The 26,062-nt window shown below is 46.0% G+C and overlaps 3 protein-coding genes across 4 annotated transcripts; all 3 read right to left on the reverse strand.

Annotated features, from left to right (window-relative positions):
- Positions 1-244: 244 nt before the first annotated feature.
- map6b (microtubule-associated protein 6b) lies at positions 245-5,033 on the reverse strand (the record flags this gene model as incomplete). Its single annotated transcript, XM_080007503.1, has 3 exons — positions 245-469; positions 2,312-2,528; positions 4,348-5,033. The coding sequence occupies 3 exons, from the start codon at positions 5,031-5,033 to the stop codon at positions 245-247; spliced, it is 1,128 nt and encodes a 375-aa protein (XP_079863629.1).
- Positions 5,034-6,511: 1,478 nt separating this feature from the next.
- thap12b (THAP domain containing 12b) lies at positions 6,512-10,346 on the reverse strand. The gene is made up of 5 exons (XM_080007423.1): positions 10,100-10,346; positions 9,429-9,549; positions 9,214-9,321; positions 9,031-9,067; positions 6,512-8,898 (listed from the first exon to the last, which is right to left on the reverse strand). The coding sequence occupies exons 1-5, from the start codon at positions 10,186-10,188 to the stop codon at positions 6,986-6,988; spliced, it is 2,268 nt and encodes a 755-aa protein (XP_079863549.1). The 5' UTR covers positions 10,189-10,346; the 3' UTR covers positions 6,512-6,985.
- A 1,723-nt stretch (positions 10,347-12,069) lies between these two features.
- Positions 12,070-25,942, reverse strand: dyrk1ab (dual-specificity tyrosine-(Y)-phosphorylation regulated kinase 1A, b). Of its 2 annotated transcripts, XM_080006894.1 has the most exons (12): positions 25,210-25,942; positions 23,261-23,327; positions 21,344-21,540; positions 20,996-21,088; positions 20,665-20,853; positions 20,424-20,571; positions 20,044-20,330; positions 19,767-19,913; positions 19,314-19,454; positions 18,910-19,213; positions 17,673-17,797; positions 12,070-16,034 (listed from the first exon to the last, which is right to left on the reverse strand). In XM_080006894.1, the coding sequence occupies exons 2-12, from the start codon at positions 23,268-23,270 to the stop codon at positions 15,447-15,449; spliced, it is 2,229 nt and encodes a 742-aa protein (XP_079863020.1). In that variant the 5' UTR covers positions 23,271-23,327; positions 25,210-25,942; the 3' UTR covers positions 12,070-15,446. The 2 variants fall into 2 exon arrangements, with proteins under 2 accessions (XP_079863020.1, XP_079863021.1); XM_080006895.1 differs by lacking the exon at positions 23,261-23,327.
- Positions 25,943-26,062: the final 120 nt, after the last annotated feature.

Raw genomic sequence — 26,062 nt, forward strand, 5'->3', positions numbered from 1 at the left:
GCGCACATATGCACACACACACACACACACGCACACACACACAACCAGTTTGTGAGAAAATGCATAAGTTAATAAGAAAGGCTCTAAAGGCTCCTGCGTGTGGAGGAAACAAATGCTGCAAACCAACAGGTCGGGAGATATTAAACGGAGAGGGAGAATAAAACCGATGAAGAAGAAGAAGAAGGAGGGAACGAAAGGTGTGTGAGCCGCCAGGAGGCGGAGGCGGAGCTGGAGGTGGCTCTTCTCACTGGTTGGCCTCGGCCAGTCTGTTGCTGATCTCTTTGCTCTTCTTGGTGACGCTTCCCGCCGCCTTGGGCTCCACGCCGCTCACCGCCGCCGCCGCCGCCGCCGCCTTCTTCTTCCCCGCCTGGACGCCAGCAACCTGCTTCTCTTTGGATTTCTTCATCATTCTGCTCGTCGTCGTGGTCGCCGTCTTTTTGGGTTTGGAGCGGGGAGCCGGCTTGTCTGCCTGGGGGACAACAGAGGAGCGGGTAGAACGATTCGGCTGCGTCTCGGGAAGTGTAAATGCACAGTACGATGCAGCTCATTCAGTCATGCAGTACATACCCCTCTATCCTGTTATTTAGAAAGTAAAATGAACCCGCAAATGTCACTGTAAAGTGACGTTTGCTTTATGTGGTTAGTGCGATGAAAACCAAAAATAAGTAAAAGATAAAACCTGAAGTGCATCCGTGCCTTGTTTTTATAGTGGTGGTTGGTGCAGTTTTACACTTAAAAACATATTTCCTAAAAAAAAAAAAAAAAAAAAGCCCAACACTCCAGTTTTACAGTCTACACTGATAAGTGACATCATACAGCATAAATGAATAACTATGTTTATACTGCCCTATACTTTTTCTGATTATTTTGTTCGTGTTTAAGTTGATTGCATATAGCATCATTTTTCTATTTTTCAGATATTATTTTAAGTTTATTGTATATTGCCAATTTTTTTTTTTAAATCTTAATACATATCTATCTTATTATTATTTATTTATTGTTTTGATGTGTGCTGCTGTAACACCACAATCTATCTATCTATCATCCATCCATCCATCCATCACAGGTGCTAAACAAAGGTAAGGGTAAATATTTCATTGTCATTTTCCGTTATGTGTTCATGGCGTGGGGGCATTCTGATTTTTCTTTGTTTTTCTTCCCCACTCATCCTTCCATCCATTCAGATCGATGCATTCATCCACCCGTTGATCCACCGAGAGACCAATAAGCCTTGTCATCTTTAAATCATGAAGCCCAACAGAGGGAAGAAGCCATGTGGGAAGGTGAGGTGGACAAATGGTGAAGATGCGTCTGGCTTTTTGGGAGAAAGGACTGGAACTTAGTGACTCCTGGTTAAGATTTTTGTTAGTAGTTCAGTCTGTGTGTGTGTGTGTGTGTGTGTGTGTGTGCGTGCGTGCGTGCGTGTGTGTATGTATGCCACTCTAAGTCTTCATGCCTTCCAGAAAAAGTAGACAACACACCTGACTACAGCAGATTTAGAACAGAGCTGCTCTCAGTCTCTGAGAAGTCCTACGAGAGTGAGAGAGGGAGTGGCCATATGAACACAGCATGCCCACACACACATACACACACACACACACGCACACGCACACACGCACACACACACACACACACACACACACGCACACGCACACGCAAGCACGCACACGCACACACGCACACACACGCAAGCAAGCACAGACACACAGACACAGACAGACACAGACACACACACACACACACACACACACACACACACACACACACACACACACACACACACACACACACAATGAAGCTATTAGCGTTGGCATGCACGCGGAGAGAGGAGACACTAGGCTAAGAATATTTACAAGATGGGGCAAAAAAAGATCATTCAACCGCCATTTCAATTCTTGGTTCTTTCGGGATTCAAACTCTCGACTGACTTGTCACATGGGTTTCCGTAAAATCTTTCAAAGTAAATAGGTTTGCGTACTGCAAACAGTTGTTGAGGCTAGCAAATACCCATTACACATATTATACTTCGAGTGACCGGAGAGCCATGTAAACCACCAGTGTCTTCCTCCAATGGAAACTCCGCCTTGATTATTTAAATGGTAATAGCTATTGAAGTGGCGCAGTGACTCGCCAGCATGGGAAACCGCTCAAGTGGGAAAACTGAGCGTAAACAGCGATGGTTGATGAATCGATATCAAATCTATAAGCCTGAGGCCGACCTCGCGTCGTAACGGCGTGGAAGAGATGTCATGGTATCTGTATTTATTCATATCTTATGCACTATGCACCCGGGGGGAAGGTCCGCCCTCACCTTGGGGGGCTCCTTGCCGGGCTCGTTGTACAGGCTGCGTATCCTCCGGCGCTCCAGGAGCTTGTTGTCCGTGGGCAGCGGCTTGGCCTGCTCCCCCTTGAAGGTGGCGCTGTAGCTGGTTTCCAGGCTGCCCTCCTCCTCCACGGGGGGTTTGTACTTGGACGGGGCCTTGATGGCCTTAGTGGGCTTCACGTCTTTATACGCCTTGAACTCATTCCTGAGAACGAGGGGAAAGGGAAAATAATAATAGTAATAATAATAATAAAAATAATAATAATAATAATAATAATAATAATAATAATAATAATAATAATAATAATAATAATGATAATAATAATAATAATGATAATAATAATAATAATCAAATGGCAAACAAAACACACTTGAGTAAATGTTTGGTATCAAATAAGAGCAATTGCAAATTAAATTGCAATTGTTATTGTAAAGTGTCACTTTAGGTTTTGTCCCATAATAATAAACTTACGGTGAATCAATCCTTATTGTCAATAAGCAAGAATTTGAATTTGAACAATAATAATTGATTTGTATGGGTTTATGTCATTTGATGGTGACAGCACACTTACAGTAAAGAAACATTTAATGACATGAATAAAAGCAGGGAATCAACAAAAAAAAGTGTCTATTCAAGTTTGATTTCGTCGCTTAAGATAATTAATGGAAATTTCATCAAATACACCACCAGGCATAAATTCAACTTCAGTTAATTCTCAGTCCAACCAGACCCCTAAAGCAGCAGACACTCACTGATCATCCCTCTCATACTGTCACTCTACATGTTCCCTTTATGCTGCACTATATGCGTTTATATTGTATACTGACTTCTTTCGGGATTAATACAACTATTATTTGTCATCCATCCCATGAGTTTTATTTATGATCTTATGGTGGTGAGGATCCTCCTAAAATATAAGTAAAGGCCGGTGATTGACGTGAACAAGGCCTTGGCGTCCGGCCAAGCTTCTATTCCAGTTATTTTGGTGTTTGTGTTGTATTTTATCCAGTGGTCCTGTTGTCGACTGACGTGTTGTTCGATGTATTGCGCGCGTCCAGTGTTTGTGAGGAACCCGCCGACGGGGGAGGGGGTTTCGAATCAACCCCGGGTCGGTCGACTCAGCGCGTTCCTTTCTGAGTTCCGCTGCTGTGAACAACAGACGTGCGTTGTTCGAATCCCGTCCCCCAAATTCGACCTTTTGCTCCTATAGAGGTCACAGGACTACGGGGTCCGTTCGGAAATCAGAACCTTGATCTGATCGTTATAGAACCGCCGGGGAGGCCTGTTCCGCCGGCCGGCACGTGCCTATCAGCGCTCCGAGTTTTCTCCGACGTGCACCATTGATCTGGTGGTTCTGTCGGGGAACGTGAAGTGGGAGAAATCAATAACGGACTCGGGCCCATTTACGCATGACAACATAATTCTGTTTGCAAGATCACCAAGGACCCCGGCGACACAACAAATAGCTAATGAAGACAGTTGGGAGGAAATGGGTTTTTAATTGAATGATGATCGATCACCGCGACCAGTGAAGGCCAAGCGGTCCAGGCTGACTCGGCTGATTGACACCGTCCATAATTCTATTAGAAGAAAATGTGCAGTTCGTTCCTGCAACATAATTCTGTTTGGCCCATCATGTCTGCCGTTGTCTATACTATTCAATGTGGAAATCCATAAGACGGTCTGTGTCAGTGGATTACACTATTAAGTCCCAGAATCCCCTCTTCGGTTAATTCCTTCTTCCGATCGATTGATTTATTTTTGTCGCTCGGTCACTTGAGGTGATGGGGAAATGTTTTCATCATTGAATGCTTGTTTCTCAGGAAGTGGCATTTTAAAAACCCATCAAATGATTATTATTTTTTTTTTTTATTTAACAAAATAATCTTGCGGATTACCACTTTAAACAACCGCCATTATGTTCCCATATGCATTGAATGGCTGTTTGAGGAGATGAAATCAATATTTGCTGCAAGTGGCCTGTCAGACATGGAGGCCTGGAGCCCTCTCCATCAGCACTGACCTGTAGCTGCTTCCAGTGGACACCACCTCCTTGATCTGCCTGTTCAGAGCGTCCGCCGCCGCTCGGCCCTTCCTCTCCGCGCTGCCGTGCTCTGCGGGCGGCTGCTCCTCCGGCTCCTTCTCCCTGCTTTTCCTCTCCGCGGACCTCTCCTTCTTCACCGACTCCTTCTCTTGGACCTTCTCCTCGATCTCGCTCTTCTCCACGCCGCTCGGGGCCTCTGCGGCCTTGGGGATCCAGGGGTGGTCGCCCTTCTTGGGGATGGGCCAGGGCTTGTAGTCCTTCTGGTACTGGGTCTCCGTGTCGAACGGCGCCGCGGAGGGCTGGTACTCGTTCCTGGGCTTGTAGCTCTGTTCGGGCCGCACCTTCCACACCTTGAAGTCCTGGCGCGTCACGGACGCGGATCCCTCGTCTTTGGCCGGCGCCGCTGCGCCACGCGGCGGCGGCGGCCCGGGCGGTGCCTCCGCCTCCGGCTCTGGCTGATGCTGCGTTTCCATGGCGACGGGCCCGGCCCTCCTCTTCTGCTGCCGGGCCTGGGGCGGGTGGCGGTGATGGGGAGGAAGGTGCTGCGCGTCCGTCTCGACATCGGAGTACTTCGCGAAAACCAGCGGCACCGCGATGTCCGCCTTGTCCAGCTCGCTCCAGAAGCGGTTGATGCAGCACGCACGGGTGATGCACGGCCACGCCATGACGGACGGAGGGATGGATGGATGGATGGAGAGTGGGTGGGCGGGTGGGCGGGTGGGGGAAGAAACGTAACAATACGCTGCAGGGCTCGGGCGTGTGACCGAACGCCGCCTAAATCCCTAACGGAAGCTCCCTGAAAAACAAAAAAAACCTTTATCCGGAGACCTTGAAGACGCTCCTCCGCGCGGATCCCTCTGCGACCTGATCTCTGTTCAAGAACCTGACGATCAGATCATTCTCTCGGCTCCCGGGGGGGAGGGGTTCGCTCGGCACGGATCCTACCACCCGAGCTCAGCGGACTCGGGGTTCTGCTGGTGTGGAGCACATTGTCTGCTGCTGCTGCTGCTGCTGCTGCTGCTGCATCGGAGCGACCCCACCCACACGGAGCTGCTGGTTCCTCTGCACTGGGACCCGCTATCACCTGAGTGTGGCCGGGAAGGAGGGGACTAACTTAACCCCTTGCTCTCCGCCAGCTCCCACTGCGCCGGAGGAGCTGATGGAGGAGGGAAAAGCCCCAATTCCATGAAATACACCCAGTCAAACGAAATAGTTCCGCAGGGCTCGAGGATGGGGGATGATAATGAAGAGTTTATAAAGAAAGGAAAATATCCCTGTTTTCTTAGATACATGAAAGGAGGTTTTTGTTTTTTTGTCTTTTCTTCCTGATTTTTTTTTGTCTGTGATGTACACGAATGAATGAGACATGGGCAAATAAAAATTATAATATCATATGTTCAAATTTAAATTTTGGGCCAAACATGCAGGCAATATCCCTGTAAAATCCAGCAAAGAATGCAAAACTTTAAGGTAATTAACATTATGCACACTCATTCTTCATATTAGTATGTGTATTTGTATTAGATATATACTATACATATCAAATTTAGTCATTGTGTATACAGTGGCTCAGAGTTTCATGATCAAATCCTCCTTCAACTTAAATGTGTATGAACCATTAATAAAAACAAATACATATTTTATTTCTTGGAGGGGCGGAGTCCTCAGCCAAAGCATAGTCTCTCAAGGAGACCTTGCCCCAAAAACATTGGGAGACCCTGTTATACACTTAATGTTATACAGTGTAACCCAAATTGGGATCTTTGTCTTCAGTCACTTATAGTACGGCAATGTACAACATATTCCCTGAGTCTGTTATGCGCACTGTTCTCTGGAGTTGTCTCTGCTGCTTTGGGTTTTCTGATCTTATTGGAACAATAATGGAAGCTGCTGCTGTACCTGATGTGAAGGAGCTCCTTCCACTCTCATGGTGCATTTAGCCTTAAATACAAACGTGAGAGACTCAACATTGCAGCTGTTTGCTGAGCATCTGCTGTTTCATAAACCATTGACTTAAATAGTGGAAATCCCCTCAATATCGGCAACTCTAACAAACTATCAGACATTTTTTATTTTGCCATAATTATTTATTATCAAGAAATGTATGGAACAAACGATATTTATCTTACAAAATGGGGCTAGAAATTGCCTATAGTCATTATTACACACAGGCTAAAGTATCTACATAAACTCTTTTCCAAAGAGTGAATAAGAGCCAGGGGTTAATTTCAGTTTTATAGAAAGCGTACGCTGGTTTCACTTCAGCACAAACTGTGAAGCAAAACCATTTTAAATCTATGAAATGCCATTGATCTCTCTTCCCCATCAAATTTTGATGACAATTTTATTTCAGGATCAACCACAATAATGAACCAGCTTTTATTTTGTAGAGGGGGATAGCGGGGTTGATGGCTTTCCTTGCATGGCAGCTAACTGAAAAAAAGAAAAATGCCTCTTTAACATTCCATCAAAACCTCCCAGAGACTAAAGGTAATCGGATCAAACATTATGGAACAGTAAATGTTACACATGGTGGGGCTACATTACTGAGCTACACACATCTTCCATTTTCCCAATTCACCGAAAGCCGTCTGGAATCAAAAGTCTGAATTTACTCTCATGTCGCCGTCACCGGCGTCGTCGTGTCCTCAGCCGTAGGCTCTGCGTCAGCCTCGGCTTCGTTCTCGTCCTCGGCGTACAGTCTGCAGTATTTATCCACCATGACGTCCAGGTCGTGCTTCACATGGGCGTTCATATTGAGCACCGCCAGGCTCTGGCTCCGGTGCCGGACCGGCGTGCTGTCCAGGTAGGACCGCAGCCGCTCGCTCGCCGACTCGGACGTGTTGTCCTCGAACTTGAGCACGGGCAGCGTGGAGAGCACCTTGAGGAAGGAGTTCACGTTGGGGAAGAACTTGACGTCCGGAAGCTGGAGAGTCTCGTGGATGGTGGCGGGCAGACACACCTCTTTGCCTCGGTGCTTCCATTTGATTCTCCAGCAGTGCAGCTCTGCCGGGAGCGTGTCCGGATTGGGGAGGTCGTTGCAGTAGACCTCTGCGTGGTTCTCCTCGGAGGTGTTGAACTTCATTTGGCCCATCACGGCGGGGACCAGCGACAGGCACTTGAGAGCTTTCATGTTTGTGTCGGAGAACATGTCCTCCACCTCCTGGATGATGCCGTGCATGACAGGGATCGTCACGTACTCTTTGAAGTACGCCTCCACTTGGATTTCCCCCATGTCGGCCGCCCGCTGCTTCCGGAGGAAGAGCCTCGGCACCGCCACCGGAACGTGCATCGCAGACGCCAAGCTGACGGCCTCTTCGAACCAGAACTCGTGGTAAACGTCTATGTTATCGACGACCTCGTTCAGCGAATGCAGAACGGCAGTTAAGCTGTTGGCGGCAAAGAAGACATCGAGCGTCTCCCCTTGGAGATTTCTGCCAAAGGCTCTGGTATAAGTGAGGGCGTTCTTTAATATGACGAGGGTCACGATGATTTCAAAGTCAGCCAGAATCTCAGCGATGGAGTGCGCAGTCGCACTGACGCCGTCGGTAAACCTCCCCCCTTCATTATATCTCACGTTGTCCATGCAGAGCACGATGGACTCCAGCAGATCTACCATCAAATCAAAGACGTTGTGCTGCCCGGTCCAGCGCGTACAGCCGACTTCTTTCAGTGCGCTCTCCTTCTCCTCCTTCCCCTCGAAGTAAGCGGCGATGGCGCTCTCCAGCTCACTCCGGGTTGAGGCTTTTCGAAAGAAAACATCGATTTTCCTCAGGGTTTCCATGACGATCTGGACGTTGGGAAAGGGCAGGGTGTTGGCCAGGTGGACGTTCAGCGCGATGCTCGAGCAAGGCAGGTGGAGCGCCAGGGGATACTTCTCCATCAACATCACCGCCACCGCTTTCATTTTGGTGGTGGAGGTCCCGGTGGCCTTGTGCGCCTGTCCGCGGCAGTCTTCCATGCTGAGCCCCCAGCGGTCTGTCAGCTGGTCCTCCAGCTTCTCCACCAGGGCGACCTCCTCGGCATCAAACGGCAGGAAGTCCAAAAACTCTTCTCGCAGGATGTTGCGCTGATCCACGAAGCGCAGAAACAGAGGCAGGTGCTTCTCCGCGGAGAATTCGACCAGGTCGCCCGTGATGAGAGAGAAGAAACGGCTCTCCCTCACTTCCATGAGGATCTCCTCTCTCACGGTGCTCTCGCAGACATCCAGGAGCTGGGTCTGCTGCGCCGCCGACAGGAACTCTGCATTCACCGCCGTGCTCTCAAAGCGTTTCCTCAAGGCCTCGTCCCCTGCGTTCATGCGGTACTGCAGAAGGGCCTGGAGGTTGCTGCAGTCCAGTTCGTCCTCTGGCGCTTTGTCGCTCGGCTGCGGGATGTTCTGCTTTCCCAGTAAGACGACAACCTCGAACAAAGACCGCAGGTAATCACGAAACTCTCTCTCCTCCGCAGAGAGCTGAGGTTCGCCCTTCGTGCCGCTGTCTTCGACTGTCGTATCCTGTTTGGAAATCAGCTGTTGTATAGAAGATGCCACTGAAGGGAAGAGACAGAATACAAAACAAAATACATCAACCCATTTACCCGATCGATCATGTTCAGGGAGACGGGGACAAATTAAAAACATATCCAAGTTAAAAAAACAAAAAACACTTTCAGTTTACTTACATCTTCTTTCCTTTATCTTCCTTATATCCTCATCGGTCTGAAAAACAAGTGGTTGTTGCTTTGTTAGTTAGAATTATTAGTATTATTTTTGTTATATTATTATTAGAAAATGAATGGAAAAATGCACTTGCATTTATTTATTCATTTTCTAATCAAAAGCTAAGAACGGATGCAATTTCATACCAGCTCTTTAATCCGCTTGCGATGTCGAGTGTGAGGATTTTTCAGGTGGCTCGTCAAGTCAAAAATGGTGGGAATGGCTGTGTCTTTTAATACTGTCCTGTAAGGGCTCTAAAAAGGCAAAGGAAAATAAAATTAATTGTCCTGCACAAAACACTTATTTTTCAACGCTGCCCACTTATATGTTAGTGATCATTGCAATTGTGTTAACTACTTACTGTTTTGCACACCATTGCTGGGTCGAAGTGTTTGGCACACAACCTGTAGTGCTTGTTCAGCTGGTCTGATGTTTTGGCCTCTAGATCTGCTCTGCGACAGTTTTCCACCCAAATTCGGCATCTACCGAACACAACACATGACAACTGTACACCGCTGGCAGCGCTGCAGGAAGACTTGAATCTTGAAACCAGTAGCGACAATAAGTCAGAATCACCAATCGGCAACTCCATTTGGGCTGTCGCGAGACTTTAATATTAGAGTAATGAAACAATCCGCCCCTGCCCAGCCAAAGTGGATCAATGCAATTTAGGTGGCAAAGTGTAATTAAAATGTATAAATTCCACTCAAAATAAACAAACAATCGAACAGAACAGCAGCTCCGCGTTCATCAGAACAGGCTCCGGCTTTGCCCTGAGAGTGGAGGCTGTTAGCAGACCATAATAACACGCGCAGTGTGTGTGACGCTTTAGGGATTAACGCTGTGCCGTGGGATTGTGTCGTTGTGGTGACACGGCGGAAAATACGTTTGGGAAACACGCGGCACGATGCTGCACGACAATATGATGTACGCTGCACTGCCCCGTGGGTGACTGCACTGCCGGCGCTGCTGTGTTCATCCGGGGAGCCATCGGGTTGTGCGGAGGGTTCCCTCCCCGCCTGGGTGTCTTACCGCTCCGGGTCCTTGGGAAAGCGGAAGAACGCCAGGTCGGACTGCGTGCTCTTCCTGGTGCAGTTCGGAGCCGCGCAAAAATTGGGCATGGCGCAAACTCACTGGGGGATAGAGTTAGCTTGGCCGGCTAGCATTAGCGGTAGCATCAGATAAATATACTTTATCCGAGGCTTCGGCGCTTGTCTGGGGGGCGTCGGCGGTTCGTGTTCGCGCCAAGGGTCGCGGCGCCGCGTTCGCTGCTGGGGACGTTTTTAAACGGCTCCACGGTTCGTTCGGGAGCGGATTCAAAACAGCGGCGCTTCCGCTGGCGCGGGACCTCCGGGGCGGGACTTCCGGCGGACGGGGCAGCGGGAGGGAGCCGGCGCACCACCGCCGCCTGTCGGTCAGGGTGAGATCACACCTCCACCGAGGGGGGGGGGGGGCGGCGCGCTCACAGTGTTTGTTTGTTTGTTTTGTTTGTTTGTTTGTTTGTTTACGAATGACTCATCGAATGACGATCGAAACGGTGACCGAACTGTATAGTCGAAGCGACTTTCCTGAACGTCACTTTTCTTTACGGTTTTAAACATCCAGCCGCATTCTCTCCAGCGTCTCCGCTCCCAGCGCAATCCGAATGCACAAGAGAGCGCTGTTTTGCACATGAGGGTCTTTTATTATTCCCCGCGGTTCAAACCATTAACTCGTCGCCTTCTCTGCATATTTCTGTCCCGTGGGTCGTCACGATTGGATGTGACGCGATCACCTTCCACAGTTTACTATAATTGGAATCTCCGTTCTATCACGTGGCTCGTTGGTCTAGGGGTATGATTCTCGCTTAGGGTGCGAGAGGTCCCGGGTTCAAATCCCGGACGAGCCCTTGCGTTTTAGTGGCTTACGGGAGTATTTCAATCAATTGAACCCAGCCCGTGTCGACCAATCACCCAAACTTAAGCTTTAATTAAACCAGAATTCAACCAGATTTTACCTGGATGTCGCGTAGACTTTACCTGGATGTCGCGTTTTTTCGTTTGTCGTCAGTACAAGGTTAACAGACTTGTTTCAGCCCCCGGCAGGTGACGTTGCCCTGACTTGGGGTCGGGAACCTTTATCCTTGAACATCGTCGTCACGATGTTTTTGTTTATTTTTTCATGAGAACTGCGCTCCCCGCGTGGACGCCCCGGGCCACCTTTGACCCCCAGAGGAGGACAGGCCTGTATGCCGCACGCACGCACACAGCCATGAGAGGGCCGACACACCGGCACAAGAAGAGGCCCCACCCGGAGAGCCACCGTGCATTGGTCAACTTGCATATCGTGTGCTTGGGTGTAATAATATCAATGGAAATGTGGACGAAAGTGGACAAAAAAAAAAAAAAGCAAAAACCTCTGAAATGTCCGGTTGAAGTTTGCAATGACAGTCACTGACATGATGGTTTGAAATAATCACTCTCACGGGGGTTCAAATATCAACCGAGTTGCGCTTCGGGTCACGGGAGGCAGCGCCGCCCGGTGCCGCATGGCGGTGGGGGCCGGGCCCGCCGCGGGGGGAGGTGCATCCGCGGACCGAGCGAGGAGCCGGAGCCGGAGCCGGAGCCGACGGTCCCGCGCGTCTCCGCCTCCCAAGCCACTTACCACCAAAAAAAAAAAAAAAAAAAGGAGGCGGCGCGGGCTCGTCCGGGATTTGAACCCGGGACCTCTCGCACCCGAAGCGAGAATCATACCCCTAGACCAACGAGCCACGACAGCGTTACGGCCGCCGTGAGCGCATATAGCAGCGGCCCGGGCAGGGCGCAGCCGGACCCGGGCTCGGCCGCCTGCGCAACTCCACAGCTGCACGTTGAGCTCATGTTAAAAAGCAGAAGAGCGACACCGCCGCCGCCGCAGCACCGGGAGAGGCGCGTTTGCAGGAAACGTACATTTCGGTGGCCAAAAAGAAAAAGAACCAAAAAAATCAAACAAAAAAAAAATCAAAATAAAGACACGCAGAACGATTCAATTAACTTCTTTTTATATATCATACATAAGACTGTCTTAATATAATACAAAGGGCATTGTCATAAACACAGCAAAGTCTTGACTAGATCTTACAATCTGTGGATACATGGACTTATCCTTTCCCCCATGCTGTTCAATTCTATAGTGCATGTTGCATGTACAAAAAGTGATAAAATGTGAAATAAAATTTAAAAAAAAATTAAAATAAAAAAATAAAAAATAAAATGGAAAAGGAAAAATATTCAAATTAAAATCAGAGGATTCAGACTTTTGTTTGGGTGTAAGATATAATGTTAACAAGTATACTGATCTGTGTAAAACCCACAAACTAAACAGGCTTATGAAAAATGGAACTTTTTTTTTTTTTTTTCCAACCATGTGCTTCTCATATAACCAAAAAGTAAAGTTTGTGATGTACATGCACTTACAATATACCCTGTGAACATTAAGGTTTGAAGATCTAGCTTTCCCTGTTTGATTCAAACCCTACCTCATAATGTTGTCCTGATGTAGTCAAGTACCTCTGCCAAAAGGCAAGGTTTTGCCACTAAGAAAACAGGAAATCCTGCCCACTGAATGGTCACCAGATTGACAAACATAATCAACATACCAGCAGGAGCAAGGTAGTGAGTTCTATACTTCCTTTATTAAAAAAATATAAATATATACATAAATTCTATTTGAACTATTAAAAAGGGGCTGCATTTCATGACAACTGCTCTAAATAAGAGGTCAATCAGCATGATCTGAAATAGGCGCACACTTACGAGTCACTGCAGTCAATTTTTTTTTCAGTCTTTATTTTGGAATGTTTAGTACCAGTATGAGTGCCAGAAATCCAACCATTGGCAAATTCTGAATGTCTCAAATTCTACGGGGTATGAAAAATAATTTGCAAGTAACCTTGACACCCAGATAAAACCCCAATCAAGTTATAGGTAGCTTTACATTTCTATTGTGGAAATACCAAGTATGATTTGTCCATGACGGTCTCTCCTCTAAATTGACTCTAGAATCACCTTTGCCCCGCCCTCCACTTACAAGGCTGCCGTGGGCAGGTTTTCTAATTCCAAAATTGATAAAAATGAGCAACAGAAAAAGAAAGCACTTTAAATTCCCTGATATAAAAAAAAAAAAAAAAGAAAAAAAGAAAAAAAAAAAAAAGAAAAAAAAAAAAAGAAAATTCAAAATATTCTGGTTCTCGACTGTAAATGATCTGAGAGGACATGCATGTCTGCCTAAGCAAAGCATGAGATCGTGGGCTGATGGGCACCGCTTCCCTTTAAATAGGACAAACAATCACAGGGACCTGGCCCTGCCGCGCTGGAGCAAGACCATTTCAAACTAATTCTGATCTCCCACAATTACCCTTACTCTGCCAGAACGACGACGTGGCGTCTTGATTCGTGGCGGAACGTAGCAAGTTGACCAAATGATGTATGAAAGGCAGCAAAACCCTTTGAAATAGTATGATGGGGGGCAAAAGAAAAAACGACGACACAAATAGAACGCATTAGTCTCTGTTTTTTTTTTTGCTTTTTTTTTTTCGTCTTTTTTTTTTTTCCTTATTTTTTTTTTTTTACTTTCTTTTTTTTTTTTGCTTTTTTTTTTTTTTTTTTTTTTTTTTTTAAACCATCAGCTTCTATACTGCTACTCCGGAGCCTGCAGAGTAACTACCAAATTTTCTAACATACCAAAGTTTTTAAAAGACTCCCAAAATAATCTACCAATTAATATGGAAACAGTTTTGGTAAAACGTTGCAAACAAATCTGATCAGAATACACAATAGCCAACGGTCTCAACAACGGTCTCCAGTTTTGCTAAAGTAATATATTGCAGCTGTTTTGTATTGACGTTAAAATAAGATCTTGATAAACTTTGCGTCAAAAGTGGTGAACTGCTACATTATTGGTTACAGACACCTATATGCTATAAAACAACTGCTTTGGTATAAAAACATATCCAAAGGGAAAATAAATTCTTGTAAAATTCACAGCATAATTTGAGGAGAAAAAAGGCAGTCACGTAACTTTTTTTTTTTTTTTCTTCAGTTTCCATGTTTTTGGATGGAGAGACTTTTGTGCAGGTGGTTCTGATGAGGAACTACATGCAAAAGGGGGAGGAAAAAAAATTAATAACAAAAAAGCAAAAGGGTAGACTCTGGAATCGATAGTTCTTTCCACTGCAAAATCCTTAACCAGTGAATAACATTTTTCAAGGAAGTAATGTTTGGAGGTTGTTGTGTACAATAAGACCCTGTTATGTGGGGCCCTGCTGAAGAAGAAATCTTAGTAGAGAAAGGCCTCAAATTACCATTCTTATTTACCTTTTTAATGTTGTATTAATTTTCCTTAAAGAATTAAGGGCTGTCTAGAGAGAAAAATAGAGAAAAGCCATCTTAATTCAAATAATATGTCCAGCTCCAACCCATTCCCAGTCCATGAGTCATAAGGCCAAAGGTTTGTCTAAGAACCAGCCGTTGACCGTCTTCCTCTCACGGGGCCCCGATCCTCTCGTCGCGCCGAGCCCGCCCGCCCACCTGCCGCCGCTCTCGTCTGTGCCGGGGGTGGGGCCCCCCCGGTGGCGGCATCCGGGGCCACGCGCCGGGCGGGGGTGGGGGGGTGGGGGCCTCCGGGCCGTAGGGGTATGGCGCCTCCCTATGCACCCCGCGGGAGGGGGGGGGGGGGGGGTGGGAGTCTGCGCTCCACCCGGCCAGCACACGATAGAGGAACTCCGCTGTGACGTGCTCCCCTTTTTACAGAGTTACACAACACCAAGCAACACCGTGAAATATCACCGCAAACACTTCCCCTCGTCAAGCTACAAGGATTTACAAGCAGCTCCTTAGGTTAAATTTCCATTAAAAAATAAAAATAAAAAAAATAAAAAAAAGAGGGCAAAACAACAACCGGCGGAACAATAATGTCAGACGTTCCCGCCGCTTAAACCGAAAAGAGGACGTCGAGCATTTCATCGCTGACAGCTACCTGTGAGCCGGCTTCGAGCTTCACTCTGAAACGCTCCCCAGGAGATCTTTGCCACATAATACCGTTACGGTGACTTACTTGGTGGTTACATGGAAATCGGTGAAATGGTAAGATGGATGTCGCGATCTTACTATGGTTATTCTGCGATATTACGTTGTGCCTAATGATTGCAAAAGAAAGACTGATGTAAATTACATATATACTTCTTAACAAAAGGGTTTTTTTTTTCTCTGCAGTAGCGGTTCAGTGATATCTCCCTTCTGACGTGAGCAGCTTTGTTCTCGACACACCTCGCAGTAAAAAACACCACCTTAAAAACGACGCACGGGGGGGAGGGAGGTGGAGGGGAGGGAGAAAAAAAACACACGGCCGAGTGTCAGCGCAGTCACGAGCTGGCCATGGAGCTCTGCTGCACACACACCCCAGTCATGGGAGACTCCTCTCGGTCCATGCCCTGCCTCATGCCCAGGTGGCCCTCCGCCAGGTAGTGGGCGGGCCCCGTGTTCGTGCCCATGGGGAACGCGGGGTGTGCCGCCATGCCGGTCTCCTGGCGCGGGTTCGAGAAGGCGCCCAGCCCCATGCTCAGCCCGCCGTTCTGACCAAAGTCCAGGGCGCCGGCGGGCAAGTGGCGGAGCTGGTAGGCCTGGTTGCCATGGTTCCCAGTGGAAGAGGACGATGTGGAGGAAGAGGAGGCAGAGGAAGACAGGGAGGTCATGGACAGGTGGCCATGCACCACCTCCATGGAGTCCTGCGTCGAGGAGCTGTGTGTTGGGGAGGTGTAGTGGCGCGGGCGCGGCCGGGTGGCCATCATCTGCCCGTGGTGGTGGTGAGGGTGCGAGTGGGGGTGCAGGGCCTTGGGGTGCTGGGGGGGGACGTGGAAGGTGGTCTCCTGAACCGGATGGGTCTCTCCGGTGACCGACTCCGGTACGACGCCACCGCCCCACACCAATGGAGGAGGGTAGGGCTGCCTCACCTGCACACACACCAGGAAAAGAGCAAAAGTTAGTTATAGAACTTTTTTTTTTTTTTTTACAATTTGAGTTACTCTTCATGTCTGATGACGAAGCAGCACAGTGAAGCCTCCTGTAAGTACAGTCAACATCTTTCCATCAATAAGTGTGACATTACAGCCAGCAAACCACTATGTACAAAAAGTTTTGTCAGGGATTTTGTTTCATAACTAAGTCATAACATAACTCCATTCCCTTCTATCCACTGCACAAAAACACGCTAACGCCCGCGAGCACCCGGCTTTTGTCTTTAGTGGGAAAGGTTGCACCCGGCATTCAGTCCCGGGACAAATGACCCTGCAATAGTCACAATGTTTTTTTTGTTTTTTTTTGTTTATTAAATCGGCCCCAGCTCCGATCGGCAGCGATGGAAACTTGACATCCGGGTTGACGGCCGCATTTTTGCCCCTTTACCGGCACGATGTGACGCGCGTCGAAGTTACGGACGGTGGTGCATAAATAGACAAGAATATCCGTGTAACCTTCCATCATTTCATATTCGATTTAGAATCCAAAATGAGGAGTTATTGCCCCCACCCTAATGCGGGACAATGAAATGTTTAGAGTGTGGGGGGGCTGCTTCAACCACCCCGCTGCCGGAGGGAAACCCCAAACTCCCCGCGGGGCTCTGAGCCACTCCGGCACCGCCCCAAGCCGGTCTCTGAACTGGAGGAGCATCTCCGCCCCCCACCACCAAAAGACCGGCCCGATGAGCGTGCACCGTGCGTCAGGCGCTGCTGGCGCAGACATGAATTCTTTCAACTGTTTCTACTGCTCCCCACCGTCGCACACCCACCACCCCGCCCCATCCCCCAATCAGACTGAAACCATGACACGCCCCTTTTCCAGCGTGTTTCTGACGTTGTGACACCAGAAAAAAAAGGCATACTCATTCACGGGCAATGGGAATTTTTAGCGGGTTTACACACCTTTAAAAAAATAAAAATAAAATTTAAAAAAAACCTGCGTATAAACGCTAATTTTGGTGTAAAAACAGTAAAAGTAAAACATTTAAATCCATTACAAGCTTCAGAACCAACAGTGTTTCATATAAGAATCTAAATCATAACCTGACCATTTCTTAGATTTTTTTTCACTGAAAATAAAATAACCCAAATGACATTCCTTGAACTGTTCATCAACCATGGACATCACCTTTTCATTTTAAATCAAAATATAAAATGAAATTATAGTACAAATCTTTATGAGCTATGGCACTTCTTGCCCTGGTTGTGAATAACTGACAAGGGTTCTGGTAGAATGATGGAAACACAAAATGCAGTCTATACACTAGTAATTACAAATACTGAAAATAACCAGAAAGCCAAAATCACAAGGTTGGATTACATCCTTCACTTTTTAAACATTTCTCCTGAAACCCAAAATATAACCTTATATTTGACTTGCCTTGTTTAAACATTTAATGTACCTTTTTTGTGCCTTGGGATATCATGTAAAAACATCACAGGAAGGGTATCACGCAAAAAAAAGTGACGTATCATGATTCAGACATGATTGCAAAACAAAACGAAATGCATCCAAGAACTGAAAATGTGTATTTACACCTGTATCCTTATGATGCATGGAGGCAGCTGACTGACCTGTGGGCAGAGGCTGTCTCCATCGATGGCGGGCATGGCCGTGCCAAAGTGTCCTCCACTGTGCAAGTGGTGATGGGTGGGGTCTGACCTCGCTCTGCCACTGGTGCTTGTCCCAGATGACCCTCCTTCAGGAGGAAACACGAGCACAGCTTTAATAAACTTACAGAAACAACAACAACGACGACGACAACGTCAAAGCACTTGTGTATGAGGCAAATAACCCGCCGATAGACCTTTGTGAGGTACAAGACTAATCTGAATGAAGGACAAAGTTGAACAGCCTGAGAACATGGTACACCATCTTCTAGTGTCAGAGCAGCACCTTGAATATTTATCTAAACTTAAATACTTCAGGTTACAAACATGGTAATCTGAGGGGTGCACTTAAGTGCATTGCATTAAACGTCTGAACTGCTCTTCATAGTTGAGGGTTATGGTTTAGTACTTTACACAGTCACAGTCAGTAACAGTCACAGTCAGTAACACAGTCACAATCAATTCACAAGGACATGATCGGCCCCGTTACCATAGCGACAGTTAAACCCATAGCATCAAGCTTCGTACAACTCATTTGGCTGTATAAAACTACAAATGACTGACAAGAGCACTCAATAACATGACCAGAGAAGAGATCAAAAAGACAGAAAACATTGCCTTTGGCTCCGGTGAAGGAGCACCAACTGTAACTCCACTCCAGCAATTAAGACCTATAGAACTTAAAGATCTAAAACTTAATTGAACTCTGAGGATATGGTCACTTTCCAATAAGGCTGGTCGATTATGACAATATCAAAGATCACAATATTGCACGGACACCCCAATATCAATCCTTAAGACTATATTTTAGGGATGACAATTGGTGCTTTTGTAAGAAAACAATGCATTTTTAGGAAACAATCTTATGATCCAGCAGCTAGAGGCGTTGATGTGAACAGCTAGAGCAGTTTATGAAGTTTGGAAAATGACATAACTTAACTGTAACGCAGCCTTAAATACAACCTTTAGCCATGTCGCGGTATTAGGATAATCAGAATCTTTAGTCTCATATCGTGTCACGTCAGTATATAACCCAGCCCTACTTTCCAATCAACTTTGTCCCTGGAATGTTTTTTTATGCAGCTCACATAAGGTGAAGCCACGTATCAGTAAAAGCTTTAGGCAAAAGCCAATATGTTTCAAGCGCCAATGTCAATTTCCACAAGTTCTCAAAATCTGGAGTGGGTATCGCTAGTTTTACCTGAGCTGGAGGAGGTGCTGGACGTGGTTCCTGAAGACTGGGACTGCTCCAGCGCGGGGCTGGTGGACACGCTGCTGCTCGTGTTGGTCCCCTCGTCCGCAGTCTTCTTGAAGAAGCTGTGCTGCAGGGCGTAGTACGGCTGGATGCGACTCTTGGGGTCGTAGTCCAGCATCCGCAGGATCAGGTCCTTGAACTTCAAGTAGTCGGCGACGGCGTGGCCGGACTCCCCCGCACGCCGGCCGCCTGGACCCCCCGCCTCCACACCCAGGATGGAGTGGAGCTTCCGTGAGGCTGGAGGCTTATACTGATCAAGAGCGGAGGGTGGGGGTTAGTGTGGATTCACCTTTATGATTCAGATAATAATTTTACTATTAAGCTATACTAAATACTAAAATTAAGCTTACCCTTTTGCCATCTTTGGTCTTCTTAACACTCCAAGTACCATCGGATAGCTTCTCAAAGAACTTTCTGGCTTTCGGAGCTAGGTCCATTATGTGGTTGGGGGGGATGCCGAGAACTTCGACAATTTTGTTCATTTGATCCACCTGACAAACAATCAGAAGCACAATAGAGATTTGTGTATTGTCTTTGGAACTCAAAGTGAACTGAAATTGACGGTAAAAGAAGAGATGTGATATCATTAGTTGTTCTCGAACTGCGTGAGCTACAAAGTTGTGTTAAAATAAAAAACGAATAGGCATACAAAATGCCAGATACTTTGTCATCTTTCTGTGTCGACTTTTTTCTAGTGTGTATAATCAGTTCCCGCACCACTGATGTCCTTACAAACCACAGAGCACAACAAGCTTAACAAAATTCAATCGGTGTTTGTTTTGAGTGTGTTGCTGAAGCCAGACCTCGTTGGCTCCGCTGAAGAGCGGCTCCCCCGTGTGCATCTCCACCAGGATGCAGCCCAGGGACCACATGTCGATCGCCAGGTCGTAGGGCATTCCCAGCAGCACCTCTGGGGAGCGGTAGAAGCGACTCTGGATGTACTGGTATATCTATAAAACAAAACAAAAACAAACCCGACAAAATATAAATAAATAAACGAACCAGACTCCACATTACAGTTACCAACATTTGTTAGTGACAGAAAAGGAGCATTGACAGCAGAAAATGAGGACCATTTACCCTCTGCCCCAGCTGGCACGAGCTGCCGAAGTCCACTATCTTGATGGCGCTCCTCTTGGGGTTGCACAGCAGGATGTTCTCAGGTTTCAGGTCACAGTGGATGATGCTGAGCTCGGGCGTGGCCAGGAAGAGCAGCGCCGTGCACAGCTGCTGGGCGAACTTCCGGGTGAGATTGAGAGAGACGCCGCGGAAGTTGGTGTTGCGCAGTAGGTCGTACAGATTGTATGAAAGCATCTCGAAGACGAGGCAGAGGTGGTTCCGGAACATGAAGTGACGCTTCAGGTGAACTGAGAGACAAAAAAAACCCAGAATGGATCAGAATCACACCTCCATTTCGGCCTGGGAAATGCTTGATGTGTGTCAAATGACAAATGCGTTACCTATGTAGTATTTCATCTCGGTGTCATGTTTGTTCATGAGCTCTAGGAGCCGCACTTCAATCTGGGCTTGATTGAGAAAAGCTTTCTTGTTCTTAATGATTTTAATGGCAACCCATTCTTGCTCTGCACGGTCGTATGCTTTCACAACCTGCACAGGAAAAAAATTTAATCAAATAAAATCAAAAACCATGAGAAATTCAAGAAACTAAGAGAAAATTTGTTTTAATGTGTTCTTAAGCACCTGTCCAAAAGACCCTTTTCCTATCAAGGAATCAATCTCATAACGGTCCATCCATTTCTCCCCATTTTTGACAATGTAGTCGTAATTATCATCGTCATAGCCATCGTTGAAGACCTTCCTCTCTTTCTTGTGACTGGAGTCTTCACCCTGACCCTGTTGGTGACGTCGCTTCTTTTTTGCATAATACACCTGTGAAATCACAAAACGGCGAGGAAAAAAATAATAAAAAAAGTCAGCATAATAGTTTGTATAGTCAGTTTTCTGAACTCCAAATGAAATGTCTTTGTTTCAGTCAAAAGGCTAAACAAAACAAAGACTATGTGATACTAACCTCATTGATGTGTTTGTATGTTTTGATAAGGTCAATGGAAAGCTTCCTCAGGGGAGCTGAAGTTGAGTCACGAAAGCACTGGGGCATGTGCCTCTGAGGTATCAGAAAAACAGAAAAATCCCATTCAACATGTGTAATCAATACGCAAAGTGCATGCTGGGACACCTGCTTTTATTGGCTACATTACACATTGGATGACACTAGCATCGTGTTTACTTAATAAATGAAAGGATATATCATGATGAGGTACCTTGACATAAAATGTGATCTCAGAGTATTGTACAACTGGACCGGGGAGGTTTAAACAGCTTGTATATGGGGGAATTGCTTTTAACTTTAATGTTGTACCTGATTGGCAGTGAGCTGTGGGGTCTGGTCGCTGTACGGCAGGACCGTAGCAGATTGGTCAGTGCTTGGCTGGTGGCGGTCACTGTACTGCTGGTGCGTATGGGGCATTGGAGCAGCCATCTGAAGACCAGCAGTGTGGAAAGAAAAAGAGGGCGCAAGCCGGACGGACGAAGGTTTGCATGCTGAAGTCTCTCCTCCTGGAGGAAATTAACATTGTCATGAGTTGCATGTTAACTTAATTCTGCACAACTTTACAAGCTAATGCACAAAGTAGTAAAGGCATCAGCTTTCTGGATGTAGAACAGCTCCGTTACTTGTTCTATACGTGACATCTCTAAGCCAAATACAATGCAACTACCGAAAACAATACAGGCTAGTCTCAGCTAGGCAAAATCTCATAATTTAATATAAGTAATCATTGTTGTCTGACCTATACAATAGTATGATTTCAATTAAAATGTAGTTTAAATGAAGATTTAACGCAAACACACTCTTGCAAATTATGCATTTGAATATAACCATGCTTTATAATATACATTTAATATATATAACATGACTATACTATATAATCATGCTCTTTAACATTTGTAAGCTATTTAGATTCACAAAACAACAACAATCATTTGAACAATTGTATATATTTGAACAATATATGCATTCTTTGTAATAATGATGGCAATAAAATCCAATGTTTCTTGTGAGATCTGCTAAAATAATTACAAATATGCATCAAAGGATGTCCACAGAATAAAAGAAAGATAATACACGTGTAACAACCGTGGCGTGAAAAAGGTGCAAAATAGTGTGCTTAACAGCAAAAAAAAAGGGAGGAAAATGAGCGCCTTCCACACTGTACAGTGAATCATCCTTCACTTTAAGCCAGAAGGAATCAAAAAACTATTAAATAGCATGTTCAGCTATCAGCATCTCTCAGCAGACAACACAGTTCACAGCCACACAGTAACCACTATTCAGAATCCCAGCAACAGCACCTAATTAGCATAGCCTATCAGCACAGAGATACAGCGTGATTTGGCAAGCCCATCAATGCACAGACCAATCACAACGCAGTATGCAAATAGCCTACTTTTGTTGCCAGGGCAGAGCTGCTCCCATTTTCCAATGAGAAAACAAGAAATAAACAAGAAATAAAATTGAACTTTGGCACACTTAGACGCTGCTTTCAACACAAGAGCCTGACAGCAAAATAGCAGCACATCCCAAAAGCTGCACTCCATCCGAGAGCATTAGAAAGCTGACCCAGCTGCCGGGAAGGAAAAATACAGGGCCAGTTGGAGAAATAGGGGACCTAAAATAACCAGGGACCACAGCACAGTGGTTAAGAGAGAAAATAAAAAGACGCTTGTTAATGCTCCCCAAAAATCATCCCAAGCGTGATTTTGTATTATATTACATCAGAATGAAAATACCATATCAGTGAATTAAAACAGGGTGATTTAAAAAAAGTATTAAAATAGGTTTTTTTTTTGTTTTTTGTTTTTTTAATTTGAGCTATCTTTAATTTTAACATCTGATTTTAAGAAATAATTGTTATACATGTTATTTAAAATCTCGGGCATGGATTTTCAAGAAGATACTGAAAATAATATTAAGGTTTGTTTCTGGCCTTCTCAGCTGCAACATCAAAACCATAATGTCACTTAGTCATAGCAGCGTGGGATTTGTTCCAAGACTACAATAATATAGGCAACATAATAATAATAATAACAGTTATTATAATAATAATAATAATAATAATAATAATAATAATAAATGACTGAAGGAAATCAAGGCCCTAAAGACTGTACATATGTGCAATGTATATATATTTAGTATAAATAAGAGATGTTGTCAGAAGCAGTGAGGTTCTAAAGAGGAGGCCCGGTCCCCCTACAGGGTACAGACTGAGCCGCTAACCTGGATGCATCTTCTGTACAATCTCATATCATCCTGGGAGGAGAGTCCAGCAGCAAACCACAACCCACTACAAAAAAAAAAAAAAAAAAAAAAAAAAAACACATCGTTACCACCGGGAAATTTACTTTATAGTCATTTCAATTTAGCTCAAACAATACAGGGTTAGGACTCCATAAAAAGGAAAATGAAGCAGCTTTTAAATATAAAACACATTTCAATCTTTGGATGTATTTCAGAAATTCTTAATAATGTTTTGACTACTTGGAAAACTATTTGACGGCAGTAGAGAGCCTGGAAGAACTCTTTAAACAAACAGTTAAAAACATAAATCACACAACGACCAAGCGTCATCGTTGTGGATTGACTGGATGCCTCCTCTCAGCATGTCCACATCGCCCATTAAGGGTTTAAAAGTAGTCGCTGCCACCTAAAAAAACCTCCAAAACGAGACCGACCAAAGTGAGTGATCGCACGTGATCATCGCTTATCGCAAATAAAAGTTAGTTATAACAACCCTCCGTTTAGAAACGCATTCAAAAGGTTGAACCAAGGGACAAAACTTCCCCCGAAAACAACTGACAACGTGGAGCCCGGCCAAAAAATAAAATAAAAACAACACAGAAATACCCCGAAAAAATGCACTTGTAGCTGAGATCAGCAGCTAAATGTGTAGATGTGCTTTTCAGAACCCAGGGAGGAACAGTTCCTGCTGTGGCACCGGGCCTGTATAGGGTGTAAATATAGCTTCTCTATTATTAGCCATCACGTATCACAAGCATCTCGCGTCTTGACCATCCCCGAAAAGTGCCGTCTCCTTGCACCGCTGACCCCCCCCTCCCTGGCACATCCCCAAAACTAAACTCAACAGAACCCCAAAACTCACCGGAGCCGGGAGCCATGTTCCTCACAGCAACACCGCACTGTACGTACAGTTGCTGGGGTGACGGTGGTGACGGTGGGGATTTTAGGGACATATTTGGCAGCTTTTTATTCCACATATTTAGACTTTAAAGTACAGCATTAGGAGCGTACACTTATAAACTTATATCCTCCTTATAACATAGTGTTTTCCAGCCAGGTGGACACAGTATATGTACAGATTTTACTTGATACATCAAAACTTGCACAATCTGCTTTATTTTTTTTTCCCGTGTTAATTGTCGATACAGGGTTTTATTAAATATTGTACATTCATTTATTCAAGTTTACTTCATGTTAAGATGAATTGCATATTGCAAAATCCTTCAATTGTTTTTATTTTTAAGGTTTATTGTATAGTCAAATTTTCAATATATATATATTTTTTTAGGTTTATTGTATACTGTCATTTTGTTATTTTTTTTTAGGTTTAACGCATGTTACCAATTCTTCTATTTTTTGGGGGGGTTTTGTTAATTTAAGGTTCACAGCATATAGCAAAGTAATAAAGTACTATTACAGCGTATTGTTTCGATGTGTTGCTTGTAAAGTATCTTCCTATTTTGGGTTTTGAGTGACTCAGATTCCAAGGTAACACCGTGATGACAAGCAGCAGCTCGGCTTAGCTAACCCCAAAACCTTCACCTCCAGACCGAGGGAGCGGATCTCTCCCCGGTCCGGCGTCCAGGGTTTGCTTGGTGACGGTGTGTTTCACCCGGCGGGTTGCGGGGCCCGGCGCAAAGTGGCTATTGGCAAAAAAAAAAATCAGAGACATCCGTCGGCCGTAGGAACGGGACGCGGCCGCAAACGAACCAGTGTTCCTAATCCCACGTACCGTGCGAGGTTAACTCTAACGGTATAACCCCCCCCCCCCCCCCCACACACACACACACACACACACAGCCGCTAGCACCGTTAGCATGGACGCTAACCATAACCCGACGTTAACGTTAGTTAGTTGACCTACTGTATTTTTGTTGACATTAGCCCTTGAAATAATAATATAAATGCATCTTTTCCCAACCACTCACCTGTGATGGCACGATCTTCATTTAAAGTCCAGTAGCCTGCTGTGTGATGAGACAGCTGATCCAGCTTGACTCTCCCTCCCTGCGGCTGGCGGCGAACCTTAAACCCCGATCCCCCTCGTCTTCACCGCTACTTTGCTCTGGAATGACCCGCCGGCCTATTCCACCATGGTTTCCACGGCGTTATAATTCATAAATCACGCCGGTTTACCCAAATCAGCTGATTTCCAGCACCTATCACCCACTAGCTAACCTTAGCAAAGTGGCTAACACTGAGCTAGCTCCGTCGGCTAGCGCTAGCGTTAGCTTTAGCCCCTTTCCTCAAGCCGCCGCTAAATAACCCTTGTAATAATTCAGACGTTTTACGCGTCTTTTACGGTTTCCGCAACGATCATCCAGGCAGACCGGGGCGCCGAGGTGGTCCCGGCGGACACAACGCGCCGTGAAAGCCGCGTCCTTTGCTAATTTTTGGAGAAGAATTTTTCTGTCAGTTTTCACAAAATGGCGCGCCGTCCCGAGCTGCGCAGTGAGCCGGCCCGGCGGAGCGGAGACGCGGACTAAGACTCGGCGCGGCGCCGCCTAATGACCCGCAGCTCCGTTACAGCGCCCGGCTCCGGGTGGTGTTAATCCGCGGCTTGGGACGCGTCTCCTCCGGGTGAGATGTGGAAGCCGTGTCCGGTGACAGCATCGTTCCGGCGGGAACACAACATTTGAAAAGACGGAGCTGCTGGTGGGGGGGAACCCTTCTGACAAAATGGCGATGCTCTGGCTTGTTACCATGGCAACTGTCAATCAAAACCTGGAAGGACCCGGATGTAGCTATGACGAACAAAATCTAACTGTGGCTGCTCACAAC

The sequence above is a fragment of the Zeus faber genome, assembly GCF_960531495.2.
Source record: "Zeus faber genome assembly, chromosome: 9".
In the NCBI taxonomy this organism is placed as follows: domain Eukaryota; kingdom Metazoa; phylum Chordata; class Actinopteri; order Zeiformes; family Zeidae; genus Zeus; species Zeus faber.

What these genes read in the sequence shown, in the direction of transcription:
- dyrk1ab (XM_080006894.1), bottom strand. An exon ending in GAAAAGGGTCTTTTGGACAG is followed by an intron (nt 20,572 to 20,664) that starts GTGCTTAAGAAC and finishes TTTCCTGTGCAG; the next exon opens with GTTGTGAAAGCATACGACCG. An exon ending in AGACCAAAGATGGCAAAAGG is followed by an intron (nt 19,214 to 19,313) that starts GTAAGCTTAATT and finishes GCTCTTGATCAG; the next exon opens with TATAAGCCTCCAGCCTCACG.
- thap12b (XM_080007423.1), bottom strand. Translation starts at nt 10,188, where the DNA reads ATGCCCAATTTTTGCGCGGCTCCGAACTGCACCAGGAAGAGCACGCAG. An exon ending in TTTCCCAAGGACCCGGAGCG is followed by an intron (nt 9,550 to 10,099) that starts GTAAGACACCCA and finishes TGTGTTCGGTAG; the next exon opens with ATGCCGAATTTGGGTGGAAA. An exon ending in GCAAGCGGATTAAAGAGCTG is followed by an intron (nt 9,068 to 9,213) that starts GTATGAAATTGC and finishes CTTGTTTTTCAG; the next exon opens with ACCGATGAGGATATAAGGAA.